General features: G+C 39.0%; 1 protein-coding gene across 3 annotated transcripts; it reads left to right on the forward strand.

The window, feature by feature from the left end:
- Window positions 1–530: 530 nt before the first annotated feature.
- On the forward strand, window positions 531–16,715 carry LOC134680036 (breast cancer type 1 susceptibility protein homolog). 3 transcript variants are annotated; one of them, XM_063539030.1, is made up of 10 exons: window positions 531–618; window positions 726–825; window positions 1,000–1,199; window positions 1,312–3,506; window positions 6,838–7,073; window positions 7,427–7,891; window positions 8,143–8,236; window positions 10,024–10,158; window positions 14,861–14,981; window positions 15,355–16,715. In XM_063539030.1, the coding sequence occupies exons 2-10, from the start codon at window positions 737–739 to the stop codon at window positions 15,540–15,542; spliced, it is 3,723 nt and encodes a 1,240-aa protein (XP_063395100.1). In that variant the 5' UTR covers window positions 531–618; window positions 726–736; the 3' UTR covers window positions 15,543–16,715. The 3 variants fall into 3 exon arrangements, with proteins under 3 accessions (XP_063395100.1, XP_063395091.1, XP_063395109.1); XM_063539021.1 differs by having other exon boundaries at window positions 544–825; XM_063539039.1 differs by having other exon boundaries at window positions 544–825; window positions 14,871–14,981; window positions 15,355–15,514.
- The last annotated feature ends 521 nt before the right edge of the window (window positions 16,716–17,236 follow it).

Genomic DNA, 17,236 nt, shown 5'->3' on the forward strand with positions numbered 1-17,236 from the left:
CTTAATCTCACAAAGTAAGGAGTATACAATAATTTACTGGTAACACTGAGGCACTGTTCAAGTCATATTTTTTTTGTTATTATATTATAGTTTTATTGTATGATTAATACATTTGATGAATTCATTCTTACGTTAATATTTAGTGTTAATCTAGGGTAGACATTGATGAGTACAAAAGTAAAAATAATAATTTCATAAGAAAATATCTGTATTTCAGTAATTCAACTTAACTTAAATAGTTTTGGTCCAAAATGAGATTCTATTATCTCCAAAACAATTGTTCAATAATTATTTGATGAAATCGATGGTAAGTTCCTGTATTTAGAAGCACAAATATATACATATATCTTTTAACTAAAAAGATGGGCATATTTAACGGTATCCTTGGCGCAAAAGTAGGTAAAATAAATAAACTGAGCATTTGGTTTAATTTCGTACAATTTGGACTATGTTCAGTGAACGTCAATATATATATATGGCCAGTGTCACAGACGTCACTGTCAGTTGGGTGTGCGAACTGTCAAGTGTCAATTAGCAAAGGAATATTTGCCGCCAGCCAGTGTTATTTTTTGTAAAAGGACTTGTGCGTAAATTGCTCAAATCAATGAAGAAATAAGTGTAAGTTTCTATTCTAATTAAGTGTCTATTTGTAAACAAATTACAATCGCAGCCTGACAGAATGACTGTTTCATATTCTCGATAATTTTGTTTTTGCGCGTTTGCAGCATCGTAATTCATGGAGAAACAAGTATTGAAAAAGTTTAACCCTGAGAAAGCTGCCAAGGAACTAACTCGGGTAGCGGAAACTGTAACTTGCTTAGAATGGTTTGTGTTTTAATATATCTCTTCATAACATTTTTTGAAACTTTTTAACTAATACTTTAACGGTCATGATTGATGCTCAGCCAGTATTCCTCCATCAATGATGTATTTTCACTGAAGATAACTTCAAAAACACCTACATGAAAGTAACTAATGCCTTGATGCTTGAATTTCCAGTTGTAAATTTTACATTGTTCCGGAGACTGCCACTTGTGGGCACACCCTATGCCACGGCTGCTGGATAGGGCGGCAGGCGTGTCCCGTCTGTGCGCTGCCTGTCAAGAGGCGGGCATTGAGGCAAAATGCAGTTATCAAGAGATACACGGAATGTGTACAGAAAGCTACAGCATTGTTTGAAAAACAGTTTAACATCAAAAGTAAGTATAGATAGTTTAAGTAATCTTTATTGACTAAATTGTGCATATTAAATATATTTGTTTAGTCATATTACATAATAGATGTTAACAATTTATTGTTATTGTTTTTCAGTGGAAGAATTTGCTCTAGACCCTCTAGTTCAACCAATAAATAAGATAGATGAAAAAGACCCAAGTAAAACTGTAAAGGCATGGCTATGTGACTCACAGAACCACTTCTCAGCCCCTGTGTCCACCCAGCTATCTACACAGGCAGAGGACCCTGCTGTTCAAGTCACAACATGCGAGATCCAAGTCCATACAGAATCAAAGAAGGTTCAGAGTCCAACAAAAGTGATACATGCACCACCTCCCCCCCAGGATGACTGGGATAAGATTGAGAGTGTTTCAGACACAGAAGAATTTTTAAAAAACAAAGAAAATTTTGGCCCCAACATAGACCCATTCCATCTAGAAGATGATGAATACACAACAGATCATCCCCGAAGAAGTTCCAGAAAAAGGGAGCACAAAAATGAATCCAAACCCAGTGAAACATCAGGGGATAAGCACAGCTCTAGTAACATAAGCATAGATCCTACTGACAAGTTAAACAAAATCAAGCAGAACTGGAGCAATGTTAAGAAAATGAGAAAAGAGTTCAGTAAGTTACATAAAAAGAATAAAAATAAACTAAATGTCTCAATAGAAATGTGTAAGAAATCTAAGAGTGCCATCAGCAACCCTGCCCTAAGTGTGGAGCCTGAATCTCAAAAAGTTATAATAATAGATGATTGTACACCAAAAATTGATGAAAAAGAGAAATCACCAGTTTCTGATAAAATAATTATTGACACTGATAATAAACATGATGCCATAGATTTGAATGACAAAAGTCCAGGAAATGCATCACCAAAAGATAAACTTAGTTGTCAGGCAGTGGATACCATTCAAGATAATGATAATATGTCTAAAAGAGACCATAGAACTAACAGTTCATCTATATTAAATAATTTTAAAAGTTACGATGAAAATCAAAGAGAACCTGTAGAGACTGAAGTGAATTTAATGTCCAGAAGCAATATACCTTTTCTTAAAAAGAGTGCTTTACAAACAGATAAACCTACTGATGATTTGGAAACCAATCCCAAAAGTACAGAGACAGTCAAAGAAAATACTGTCCAAACAGTCAACCATGCTGTTAATGACAATATTGAAACTGATTCAGATGATATACAGATTACAATCAAAATTGGAAGTACATTGACTAATATTTTAATCAAGAAAAAGAAAAATGATGTCAAAGTGAAACTTAATACAGATCAGGAGGCTCAAACATTGCAGTGTATGGAAAAAGCGACTTCTTGTAATTCATCTCCATCTGTTCCTAAAACTTTAGATGTACAAAACATTGAGATCAATATTGGTGGTGAGGGTGTAGTCAGTGCTGTTACACAACAGACAAAATGCATTGAAACTAGTAATGATCAACCACCAACAACTAACAGTGTGAAAGATAATTTTAATAAAACTGCATCAACTAAGAAAGACACTGCATCAGCTGAAACTGTTCCAATTGAAATCTCAGCAAGCCTTGAGAAAGAACTTACTAAAATTATGGAATGTGATGATGAAGATGATAAAAATGAAGCTCAGAAAGATAAGACACAGGAGCCTCAAGAGAAAAAGGAAGGTGTTCACAAAATATCATCTACTTATACTCCTAATAAGGACCAGAAATCAGAAGAAATGGAGCTGGATGAAGACATGTTTGCCAGCGGATCAGTCAAAGAGAACAATGTACAACTCCTTAAAGCTACAAAACCGGCTCCATCTGAAATACTAATGCCTACATTAAGGCAAAAGAAACAAACACAAACGCAGAGGCAGGCTGATAAAAGAAACAGAGAAAACGACGATGAGATGACTAGTAACAAGAAAATAAAAGTTACAAGTGAAATCTATGAAGATAGTATTGATGATATACATAACGAAGATAATAAAGACGAGAGTTCAATCAATTACGATTCAGTTATGGGCCAAGTGTTTGCTAATATTGATGCAGATATTGGGAAAACCAATAAAAGTCAAAGCACCATCGAAAATCAAGATAAGACATTAGTTGAAAAACAGGCTGAAACTCAGGCTATTACACAACATTCACAGCTGCTGAAAACTCAGAAAACTCAAAGGAAGGTGTTGGGTTTGAGTAGACTGGTCAATGCTTCACAGAACATAAAGAGTAATTTGCCACCAAAGGATAGTGAGAGCCTTTTTGCATTGTCAAATGTGGACTCGCAAATTTTAACAGAGAAGGGCCATAATCAGGTGTGTATTTGGTTTTTTTGCAGTCTTACCTGATGAGACGTGAAGACAGCTTCATCTTTAAAGCTCAGTAAATTTAAAGTTAACTAGCAGCCTATTCAGGCTTTCAAATTAAAATTAGCCTCAAGAACGACGCCCTAAAGTCGTCATAAGTAGTGTTAGCATGACTATCTATAACGACTATAGGGCGTTTTTGGCGCCGAAAACGAACGTTCTATATAATACGTACGGTTTACATTAGCTTACTTTCGCCCATGGTCATGGCGTGTAAGTGGCGAATTGGAATATCACGTATGGTGTTCCAAGTATTTACTAGCAAAAAAATAAAATAATTAATTAAAAAATTAAAAACACGACTGCTGCATTTTAAAGCGAACTGAAAAGCTAAAAATAATGTTCATATGTTAGTTACATAACTTTATGAATCTAAATTGGAATGTAAATATAAACTCACGGTCATTCACAGTAAATACTAAGGGTTATGCTCATTTATGACCGTGAATGTAGGTACGTGTACATTTAATTTCAATTACAATCGGGGGACCTTGGTGTGCCTAAGTGCATCTCATTCAAAAGGTCCCCCGACTGCAATAGAAATTAAATGTACACGTACCTACATTCACGGTCATAAATGAGCATAACCCTTAGTATTTACTGTGAATGACCGTGAGTTTATATTTACATTCCAATTTAGATTCATAAAGTTATGTAACTAACATATGAACATTATTTTTAGCTTTTCAGTTCGCTTTAAAATGCAGCAGTCGTGTTTTTAATTTTTTAATTAATTATTTTATTTTTAACATTTTAGTGAAAAAAACTAAGTATAAAACTATGATTTAAGGTAGGTATATAGATTTCCCCCGGCTATTTAGTTTGTCCACGAAGTTTTTTTTATGTGGATATTAGCTTCTGGAACTGGGACCTTTTAATTAAGCTCATCGTTCCGGAATACGTCCGGGCTTCTTTTATGTGGACAATATGTGGATGTGTTCACAATTTGGGATATTCGACATTTTTAAATATAACTTCTTAGAAAGAAGTAGACTTTTTTAATTATAATGGCCATGAGGGTTTGAAGGTCCACAATAAAGACTCATAATTTTGGACCGCGTGCAGCGCGCCACGTACGTTGGGCTACGTTCGACTCTTTTAGTATGAGAAAGTCGAAGGCACCTGGCTTTGGACCGCGTGCAGCGCCCCACGTACGTCAGGCTATCTACGCCCGACACTCTTAATATGTTCGGCGCGCGGTTTTGCAACGCGTACGGCACGCCACGTAGGTCGCGCTACGCCCGACGATTTAAGTATGAGGGCGCCAAAGGCACCCGGCTTTGGAACGCGTACAGCGTGTCTTGTACGTCGGGCTGCGCCCGACTCTTTTAGGATGAGGGCACCGAAGGCGCCCGGTTTTGAAACGCGTACAGCGCGCCACGTACGTCGGGCTAAGCCCGACACTCTTAGTATGAGGGCGCCTTCGGCGCCCGGTTTTGGAACGCTTCCGGCGCGCCACGTACGTCGGGCTACGCCCGACGCTTTAAGTATGAGGGCGCCGAAAGTACCCGGTTATGGAACACATACAGTGCGCCACGTACATCGGGCTACCTACGCCCGACACTCTGAGTATGAGGGCGCCCGGTTTTGCAACGCGTACGGCGCGCCACGTAGGTCGGGCTACGCCCGACGATTTAAGTATGAAGGTGCCCGGCTTTGGAACGCGTACAGCGTGTCTTGTACGTCGGGATACGCCCGACTCTTTTAGGATGAGGCCCGGTTTTGAAACGCGTACAGCGCGCCACGTACGTCACGACACTCTTAGTATGAGGGCGCCGAAAGCACCCGGTTTTGGAACGCGTCCGGCGCGCCACGTAGGTCGGGCTACGCCCGACGCTTTAAGTATGAGGGCGCCGAAGGCGCCCGGTTTTGGAACACATACAGCGCGCCACGTACGTCGAACTACCTACGCCCGACACTCTTAGTATGAGGGTGCCGGAGGCGCCCGGGATTGGTAAGCGTACAGCGCGCAACGTACGTCGGGCTACGCCCAACGTTTTGAGTATGAGGGCGCCGAAGGCACTCGGCTTTGGTAAGCGTACAATATTATACTAAAGGTAGGTACGCCTCTTTTGGACACTTCGGGCTTTCGGCCCTACGCGAAGTTTACCTTTGGTGCGCCTTTAATTTGGTGTTCAGACATAGAACGACAATACACTTCTATTGTTACAGTCGACCTATACAAGTATAGAAAGACATACCCCCTTATTCATAAACGTTTACTGTTGACAAGCCGATAATAATCGTTTGTCCCTTTCCATCATACCAATACGTCGGAAAGGGACAGACGATTATTATCGGCTTGTTAACTTTAGTAAACGTTTATGAATAAGGGGGATAATATGTATTATCATTGTCACTTCAATACTTCTTACTATTATGAAAATTAGTTTAGTACTAAAGTTAAGAAGAAATGATTGAGGTTGGTATGTACCTACCTACCTACGCACGTGTTAAATCAAAATCTGTTTTTTTACAGTCGGGTTGAATTAGTAGTCAAGTACAATTTTATTCACAAGAAATATAAGAATGCAATAAGCCATAAATTATTCAAACCCTATCGCTTAAATCGAAGTTCACAGGTTTAGATTTCAATAGGGCGATTTAGTACATGTTTGTGTTCAGTTCCTTTTACCTTATAAAAATATATACAAATCATATGGATGATTTGTATATATTTTTATGATCAGCAGTCATACAGCCCTTTCATTTGATAGCTCACTAAATTAGATAGAAGGATTTATTTTTCTTAGCACATTTTGTAAATCCTTATTTAACCAAAATAAGACTTAAACGCATATGCTGCATATATATTTTAAATCGTCTTTCATGGCTCTTCATTTTGAGACCCCACTCGATAGGATTGCAAGATTTTTTTTTCTAAACGTGACGCAATTTTGTGTATTACGTCCGCCATATTGGTTTTATAATAACGTCACATAGCCTATGTTAGTCGGGATGACGTAAGGATTCTAATGATGTATCATACATCTAAATCGGTTAAGGCATTCAGAAGTTATGGTGGAATAAAGAAACTCACATACATATATACATACAAACATGAACGCTGAAAACAATACACTCTTTTTGATTGGGCAGTCGTGTAATAAAATCCAAGTTACCCCCTCTAGCTCTACTTTGAAATATCTAAACCTCTAAATTGGAGGGGTTTTTGAATTTCTATGCATTTTATGTTGATTCGTGTATGTAAGATCGCGTCCGTGGGACATGAGGGGTTATGGTCAAAGTATTGACCCTCTTAACAAAGCTCATCTTCCAGAAGCACGGCCCAGAGACTCAGGCTCACATCGAGAACCTCCTTACACCCGGGATGTGCCAGAACCTGACGGACAGCCACCACAGCCAGGAGGCTGGCCAGAAGAGTCAGGGGGCCGGCCACAAGAGTCAGGAGGCCGGCCATAATAGCCAGGATGGACAGACCAGCCAGCACGTCATCCCTGCCACGCCGCAGGACCACGACTCTGATGCTAGTGTGTGTGAAGAAACACCACAGAAGTATGTACAGTGCATGCTGTATGCATCTTTCAAAAAATTTCATTTATTTACTTAAACTTGGCTATAAAAGTGTAGTTTTTTTTTAATTGTACACTACAGGTCTAGGACATTTTTATCACACATTTCTTTAGCACTGTTTACTACTTATGTACTTACTCGTACATGATGCAGGGGTGCTAAGCTAATAGTTTTGCTTACTGTACATTTTTATACAAACTGAAAAGTTGCAAACTTGACAATATTGACATAACCAGGTTGGTCTTTCTTTACTATTTTGAATTATCTCTTTGATAAGCCTTAATCTATGAGTTGCAAACTGGAACGGCCATACTTACATAATATTTTGTTCACAGAGCTTCACCATTCACAAGAAAGTCGAACGCGGCCAGCGGCGCCCAACCCAAACAGACCCAATCCCAACTGAATCCCAACGAGGCCCAACTCATCAAGGAAATCATCAACATCTCCGACACCGACAAAGACACCACCATCGTAGCAAAACCCAAGCTAACCTTAGCAACACCCACCATAAACCAGTTCTGTAACTCTATCCAGCATAATTCTACACCAGTAGCTCGGAAAAGTCTTAATTTTGACACAGCTGAGAGTAGTAATGCTACAAGTACAAGTAAGAATGAGTTCACGAAGCCAAGAACACCGAACGTGAAGTTTTGCGTGGCGGCGTCGTGTCTGACGTCGGCGGAGGTGAGGACTGTGGAGCTGCTGTGTGCTAAGAGGGGGTGGACGTTTGTTAAGGAGTTTACTAAGGACTTGACGCATTTGGTGGTTGGGGTGGATGAAGAGGGCAGATCGCAGAGGTAAGCTTCATCGTAGAATAATTACTTACGCTAATATAATACGTAGCTTAAATTCCTCATATTAACCTAAATACTACTGTTAGACATTTTAGATAAGGAGTAAAGTGGGTTAAGATTTACAGTGTTGAGATTTTCTTATAAGTCCATAGGATGATATACGTCTTTACCTATATCAAAATCATATGATGTTACTCGGCACCAAGAGTAAAAACAACAGGAAAGTGTTAATTTAATACGAACCTTATTTCTAGGACCGTAAAGTTCATGTGCGCGCTGGCGGCGGGGCGGTGGATCGTGCGCTACGAGTGGGCCGACACGTGGCTGCGACGCGGACACGCCGCCGAGGTGAGATCAATGCATATGCAATAAATATGATTGTGTACACATATATGTGGTGTGGTATTTCCGTGTTTCTGCCCAATCGTACACCAGGCGACCGGCGACACAGCAGAATACTGTCGCCAAAATGATATATTTTTAATAGAGATGCACCGGATATTCGGTTACTATGCGGCATCCATTACTTTATTATCCGGCCGGATACCGGATAGTAACATTGCTTGATTTCGGGGTTAACAAAATTTGATTTAAGAAACAGTCACGGTCAAAATCGTACTCGTTTATTATTATAAAAAAATTTAAACATTCCACTGACTTGCACGCGTACTCATTTCGAACCTAGAAATGAGTCCGCGCGAACTAGGAAACAGGTCAAATTAAAATTAAAAATAAATTAAATATCAAAACATGCACAATGCGCATCTGAAATACCAAAATGTAGGTATATTTACTATTAACATTATTAGTATGTCTGTTACAAATTCTCGGGACCATGGGGTCCCGGGCATTTGGAAGACGTGCGAAGGGCCGAAGCCAATACGTAGAGCCTTGTAATAAGACAATTTACTCTAAATGTATTATTATTATTGTATGTTTGGCAGACTGTAAGGTATGTATGAGCCTTAGTTTCCTAAAAAATTATGTTTTTTTTATATCTGGCCCTTTGCTTGTGTCGCTATTTTAGAGCTTGACTGTACTTTCCGTGTACCGCCTCCATATTGCAGAAGTTGTTTTATGTCATACGTTTGTTGATCCCTTGCAGCGTTAATTTAAGAACCACGTTGCTAACGATTGGCATAATAAACAATATAAATATAACTCTATTCTATTATAAATACAAAGTGCATACAAGGTAACCAAACAGGTGGCATATTGCCACGTTCAACTGCGCCTTAGTTCTAATCGTACGAGGTACGAGCCACATGTAAAATACAATGTGGTTATTTTGTTACTATTTATGCCTATTATAAGTATAAAGATAGCAAAATCCTTGGACGAGATTTGATCTAACGGTTGTAGCACTCGAGAAACAATTTCATTCATGATTTCATTAGATTTATCGGAATGCCAGGTGCCTTGTTAATCTTACTTAATGTCAAAGATTCGTTGTCGTTGAATTTATAAGATAAATACAACAAAAAACACAAAAATCTCTGAGACAAAAATCGGCTTCGAATTTGACGAATAATCTAAATGTCGCTGTGCCACATTTTGCGGTAAGGCTGAAATTTTGTCTGTGAAAAGATGTTTCTTGACAATTCAGTTACCAATCACAAAACATACAGCGCCGTGCAGCGCCATCTACTTCAACGGTAAAACTTTCGAGCATGGTTTCTCCTTACCCCTCTATTCATAAAACTTTACGGGCCTGATTTAGTTAAATTATGTTTTATCACTTTCTTACAAATACATAAGTCAAAATGACACATAAAGACAAACGATTATAACTCTAATAATTAGCTAATTGAGGTGTGAAGCGCCTTAATGAATAAGGGGGTTAGACTTACATCTGTACTACGATCATCATCATCATCTCAGCCATAAGACGTCCACTGCTGAACATAGGCCTCCCCCTTGGACCTCCATTCGTACCGGTTGGAAGCGACCCGCATCCAGCGCCTTCCGGCGGCCTTAACAAGGTCGTCCGTCGATCTTGTGGGTGGACGTCCTACGCTGCGCTTGCTTAGTCCGTGGTCTCCACTCTAGCACTTTTCGACCCCATCGGCCATCTTCTCTGCGCGCAACTTTACATTATTACAACTGTAGTACAATGTAATGGTTATGTTGATCAGGAGCCGTTCGAGGCGCTGGACTGGACGGGCGAGCCGGGCCCGCAGCGCGCGCGCACCACCGCGCGCAAGCTGTTCCACGGGTTCACCTTCTTCTGCATGCCGCCCTTCAGCGTGCTCAGCGAACCTGTGCTCAAGGTACCTGCCCTGCTGCTTGTACCAAATTCCATCTTTGGTACAAGCTTTTACCGCTGACTATAAGTACTTTTCTTACGACAGACAACTAATACTCATCAAGACAATTCTAAAAACCCCAAACACAAATAGGTTGCGTTGTTTCATCACAGAGTTCCTATGGCCACCTCCTGTCTCCATCATCAGATCAGCTCGATGGTACCATAATATTGCATTGTCATCCGATTTATACATGCATGCAAAATTTCAGCTCAATCGGAAACCGGGAAGTGGATCAAATTTAACTTGCAAGATTTGATTACAGACAGACAGACAGATAGACAACCGTCAGGTGAAAGTAAATAAAAGCTTGTAATTACACCAACACAATCGTGCGAACTTAGGGCTCATTTAGACGATGCGAGAACTCGCATGCGAGTTTCATTACATTGCGGGTTTTAATCGGTCGGTTGAATTGGACGTAACCAACAGTCCGCAATGTAACTAGGGCTCGCGGTCGAGTCCGTGTTTCGTTTACACGTTTCGAATACCCGTTTCCGAATAACACGTACACGGTTTTCTGGCCCGTTCCGCACGTGTAATTAAGAAACGTGTAATTGAGATCCGTCTCCACGGATAAACGGGTATTCGAAGAAACGGATCTTATTTACCCGTGGCTCCGGACACGTCCTTGACGAGTAGCGAAGGAACGAGCCGGCGCGGAGTACTTAAGAGCTACAAATAAATAAACAAAAGATTCATGACGAGTTTTAGTCGTATCTAACCTTATTCCGTGGTCCATAGAGTCGAAATTCAACAAACGGTTTAACCTTTTGGCCGCCGGACCTAGTCCGCAAAGACGCTCACTCACACGCCAGAGCAAATTTTAAGTAAACAACTAATAAAAAGTTTAGGGATTGCAAATAGTGATATCGATATTTACAATATTATGGTAAAAATCTTTTTAATTTAGCTTTGTTCTTATCCTGTTTTAATTTCATTCCAAATTGCCAAAATTAAACATATGCTTTACACCCGAAAATGTTTAAAATATAGGTATTTAACATAAAAAACAACCACTAAACAATGTCGATTCAAGACGTGATATCGCCGCACTAGGCTGTACGAGAAGTCTTTTATACAAGACAACGGCGCCCATGGACTGCCCGCAATGCAGACCGACAAGGACTGTTTCCGCGCGGATCAAGTAATAATAGTCTCTAGGTCAACGGCGTAAGCGCTTGTCGGTACGTAAACTTTATTGGCGTAACGTTAAAGCTGCGCATCATGTGTCGATAAAGTCTATATACCGGAACTGTTTTAGTGAAAATTACACGTGGGTTGAATTTTTAATGAGTGAAGATATTATTCCGGAATTAGAATCTATCATTATAATTTACATTAATCTATAGGTAAACTCTTATCAAAAAAACGTTCAACGACTTGTTATAAAAAAATTACACATTAACTTCAATGTTATAACAAAAAAAGTAAAGTCTGATAAACAGGTATGTCCCTGTACCACACTTGTGCGAAGCGGTCGCTGCGGTGTATCCCTTCCCACTAAGCTATAAAATAACATCATTTTTTTTTTATCTCTTCTGCAATTAAATAGTCCACAATCTACAATGGCAAATTTACTTGTCTGACTCTACTTTATAGAGCTAAAGAAGCTACCTGAACTTTAAATATAGTTATGCCTACCTGACTCTCGTTCTACGTATTCTAGTAAGTAGTTACCTACTATTCGTTGAAAAAAATTGGCGATTAACAAGTGTTCAAATACTTAGATAAAAACATATTTCTGACTTTATATTTACTTTAAAAATTCCCATATCGAGTTAACATTCCCATCCCTAGCTGTCTTTTATACAAGACAACGGCGACGAGGAACATGAAAAATGTTGAAAATTGGAGCAATTTTTTTAAATGCCTTATTATAAAAGAAGGGATTTATATAGCGGCTTAAAAAGCAAATAAATGAAAAAACAAAGACCTTAAATATGAACACGAGTGTAAATGAAATTGCAATTGTTATTATTTTCACATTAACTCAGTGGTTGAATTTGTGTCTTGTATACAAGACGACGGCGCCAGCATATCGTTCTATCGTTGTCTTCTATACCGGACAACGGCGGTCAAAGGGTTAAATACTCGTAACCCTTTTCTGAGCAGGTAATTATTGCTTGCAATGTTGCAATACGAGTAGAAAATTAGAAATACAGTATACCTATGCTACTTATCAAAATAGTATTTTGTTTTAGACTTCAAATACTAATACTTTATGGTTTATTATTAATAAATCATTTGCTTCGATATATTTGCTTCTTTAATTTTAGCCGCTGCATTTGTTACAATTTCATGTATGTGTAGACAGGTTCTCCTTAGTACACCGACATAAAGCTTAGAATTGGCTATGGCAGGTCTGATAACGATTTGGGATGCTACTTGTTTGCGGCGATATCAGACAAAAGGGTATTGGAAAACAACACGTTGAATGGAACACCACCGGCCGGCATTTATTACCTGAGCACTAGAGTGAAAGTGACCCAAGTGAACATGAATGATTACCAATTTTGAGATCTATCTTAATGTATTTAACAATATAATTGCAAGATAACCATGGGTTTTTAAAGTTCTCGCGTGAAGTCCTGCGTTTCAAATGCCGCTTTTGTGTACTTTTTTTGCATCGTTGGTGGATTTGCTGTTCTCGCCCAACAGTTAGGTAGGTAATTGATAAAAGTAACAAATGACCACAAAGTAGTAGTAGGTAGTATTTGTCTGCACACCTATTCTTCGCGAAACTATATAACTTATACCATTATAGGTATATAAAATGTGTTTCTTTGATTGAAATGTAATATGTAATGAAATTAGCTTAAAAGCAATAATAGTAAAAAAATGAAGGTTCTAAACTATAGGGACGGGTAGGTTTAAAATTAAAAATAGTAGACTATATAGAATAGGGACACCTACTTCCATTCATATATTGTATAGTTGGCTAAATATGATATATTAACACATGTGTTAAAACTGTTATAAATAATTTCAAAAAATTCTTACGCCAAACGAGTTCATCTAAAGTTAACATTCAATACTAGACCTTTCATACCCAGACCTTAGAGCATTGATTGGCTCAAACTGTTTCGGATCCGTTCGGGCCGGTGTTAAGTACCCGTGTAAACGGAGATACGTATCTGAGAAACGTTTCTTGGGAACGTTTCTTGGATACGTATCCGGATCCAGGCGGTTCCGTGTAAACCGTGTTCTTAGCACCGCCGGTCTTAAGAACACGGATATTCGTTTCGGCGTGTAACACGGATACCGGGAGCCCTAAATGTAACTAAAATCGCATGCGAGTTCGCGCGCCGTCTAAATCAGCCTTTATACTTTGCATTCGATGACCACAGTACGATGTTATGAAACGCTGGGCTGTGTGAAGTGCGAATCGGACTCGCCCACCGTGGGCTCCAGACTTTTTAGTATTTCTTGTTATAGCAGCAACAGAAATACATCTGTGAAAATTTCAACTGTTTAGCTATCACCATTCATGAGATACAGCCTGGTGACAGGCAGACGGACAGTGGAGTCTTAGTAATGGGGTCCCGTTTTTACCCTTTGGGTACGGAACCCTAAAAACCAGTGTGACCGTCACATACTTTGCACGACTTACAAGTACTTATCTGAAATAATCTAAACATGACTACGTCAAAACATTTAGATATTTTTAAATAGCTATACCTACGTGTTTATGTGCCACGTGATAAAATGATTAAAAAATAGAGATTATTATGGTCACGTTCCTTGTGATTATGATAAAATTAAACACCTGTTTGCAATTTGCAAGAAAGCCTCTTTAGATTTTATCTTTTCAAAACTGCACGATGATTTACGGAATTATGATTGATTTGTTTTAAAATTATTTTGTCACATGTTTACACTGTACTTATCTGTTCGTTGTCATTATTTACCCTAATATACCTACACTCTATCATCATAATTTAAGAGCATGGCTCTTGTCGGTCGGTATGCGCCAGTTTTCGCGGTCCTCGGCCAGGTTCTATAGGACCCTGTAAGACACGTTTGCTTTTAGTTGTTGTGTATAGCTTGCTCGTGGTTTTCCTCTTCCTCTCCTAGCTTCGATCTTGCCTTCTAATATAGTTTTAAAGAAAGTGTTCGTGTCTTATCAAGTGACCTATCATTTTCTCTATGGTCCTCAGTATGTTTCTCTTCTCGCCAATAATTTGCAGCACGTCCGTTCGTTTTTTTCTCCGTCCAACTTACTCTCTCTGTTTTTCCCACAACCACATCTCAAAAGCCTCTATTCGTTTCCTATCTTTCTTCCGCATTGTCCACGTCTCATGGCTCCTCTACACGATGGGCAAACGCCAGCCACTTCAAGGGACGCATTTATGCGTTAGAGGAAGCAAGTGATATTGCTATCTCATTCTACCGCATGGCTGCGTCCCTTGGAGTGGCCGGCGTTAGCCCATCGTGTAGAGTAGCCATCACACATCATACAAATGATACAAAGCGATGCTCCAGATGTATATTTAGGCAGCTTAATTGCCTACACTCCGTTTAAAGCTAATTAGAGCCTTTCTTAAACATTTCTTTTGTTTAATTGCTTTCTCAAGCACGAAATTCATCCTAATTTACTATACAACAAGTTTCAAATTGTAAGTAGCATTTATTTTTGCGCGAAATGCATACAAGTCAGTTTCAGGTGATGTTAGAATCAGCAGGCGGCCGCGTGGTGGCGTCGGCGCGCGAAGTTCGAGTGGAGGGCGACGACGTGCGCCTGCTGCTCGCCGAACCGGAGCACACACAAGAAAATCAGTTCACATGTGAGTAATCATTCACTCAGTCAACAAAACAAATAATAAATAGTTTCTTAGCATATTGCATTGTGGAAAGACCCCATACTTGTGGTTGGACATGGGCATTATCTGTTTATGTCGATTGTCGAAAGAATTGTAAAGTTTGGGTGGTATAATCCTAAACAGATTCTATATAAAATCCTTACGTAGACTTTTGTTAGGAAAAAAAATCGTCGATAAACAGAAAATTCTTACGTCTAACCACAAGATAGCGTCGTTCCACTTTACATTGTGCCGGTTTTATGCCGCAGCTCATAGGAGCCTGGGGTAACGATGTTTTTTGATGATATAATGACCACCATTATGAAACAGTCCAAATTATTTGTTTGTTTGTTTACAGACCTGGCATTAAATCTAAACATCGTCCCAGTAAACTACGAGTGGGCGCTGAACTGCCTCGGCAGCTACACTCTCACGTCCATCCTCGACCTGATGCTGTGTCCCTCGTCCCTGCTGCCTGCCGTCACTTCCAAATGGCCGCAAGTCCTTATCACACAAGAGTTTGACACTGTCACAGAGTCTGACTGACCAGGTGATGGTAGTGAAACCTTTGAAAAGTTTGGATTGAGGACTATTAACAGTATTGCAGTGTAAACACACAAGGACACGTAATTTGTCAGGATGGCCTTGTCGAAGGCAATAAATTGAACACAACGCCATCTTTTGGCTTTATTTTACCTTTTACTAGCAATAGTCTAATCGTTACATCAACATCAGATCATCACAATACTATTTCTCTAATTTTTGTTCCGTACGAACGAAATACTTATAAAAGTTTAGTTTATTATGAATGATGTTATCTTCATTTGAGTCATTACACGACAGAAATAACGCGAATGACCATTTTATTATTTCGTGTTTACGTTAGTCTTGCCCTGAATGACCAAGTTTCAAAAATATAGTTGTCTAAATTACAAATAACGCAGCGGTTTACATAGGTTTACATATATGAAATAGGTCTTAATTGTTTAATCTTACGCTTAAATGCATACAATGACATCATGTCGAATGATTACATTTTCTTAATGCGATTGCACATGTTCGCTTTTATCGTTTTAAGTTTGCAACGCTTACGTTAAGTTGTTATGAAAACACCAGGCGATGTTATTCAATTAAAATACGGGTCAATTGATAATAGTTCAGTTCAGTAATGTACAGTTACCACACGGCATTGTTATGCCATTTAGGGTTCTTGCTAAATTGGAAATTCTATAGCTTAAGTATAGAACAACCAATTTAGCTAGGACCCTACATGGCGCAACAATAGCGGCGTGATGGTACCTAATTAATAATTACTTTTGTATTAAATAGGTGCATATAAATATGAAATAAGAATATTGTTGCTCGTTTGTACTGCTCTTTAAGAATTAAAATAAATAGAATAAGTAATACCTTTAAGTTTATTTTTGCAGCCATCAAAATGCCTTAATATCTTATACCTAATACACTCGAGCAAGAGCATCGAAAACGCCTCACTTGTAAGAAACATTTGACAAACCGATTTTCATTGTTCTAGAGTGTATTTTACTTAAAGTAGTCTTTTTTAAGTGTCAGCTATTGGATTGTCTACCTAACCCTAATATACGCAAAATAATCACAAGTGCCAGGTTCTTTGGCCAGTTTAGATTACTGTTAAATTTACAAGATGTATTTTAAAACTATTGTTAATATTTTTTATGAAGAATAAATGTATTTTTATCTTATTTTGCTTTTTAATAACATGTCGGAGCTACAGTCAGCAATAAGAGTAAAGGATCAGACTATAGGTAGTCAGACCTTAAAATGTCTGCAGCGATTTTGATACGCAGCGCAAGTGTCATTCTAAACGTCAAACTTCTATGAAATTATGACGTATACATAACACTTACACTGCGTGGGCTATCAAATCCGCTGCAGACTTTGTTTGGTGCGACTACAACAGACCAACCCCTAGGCGGTTTTCTGTGGACTAGGTACAGTCATCAGCAATAGTATCTAAACACAACTAGGGCCGCAAAAATATGTGACACGTTCTTATTTGGAGCGCAATAAGAGCGCGTCATATATTTTTGCGGCCCTAGTTGTGTAAGATACTATTGCTGATGACTGTACCTAGGGGCTGTCCATAAATTACGTCATCGATTTTTGACCCCCCCCTATAATCATCCAAAAATCATGCTTCAAATGACCCCATTTCCTCCTACTTCATGCTACCGTCATCCGATGCCCAGACCCCCCTCCCC

Source organism: Cydia fagiglandana, chromosome 1 (genome assembly GCF_963556715.1).
Source record: "Cydia fagiglandana chromosome 1, ilCydFagi1.1, whole genome shotgun sequence".
Classification (NCBI taxonomy): Eukaryota; Metazoa; Arthropoda; class Insecta; order Lepidoptera; family Tortricidae; genus Cydia; species Cydia fagiglandana.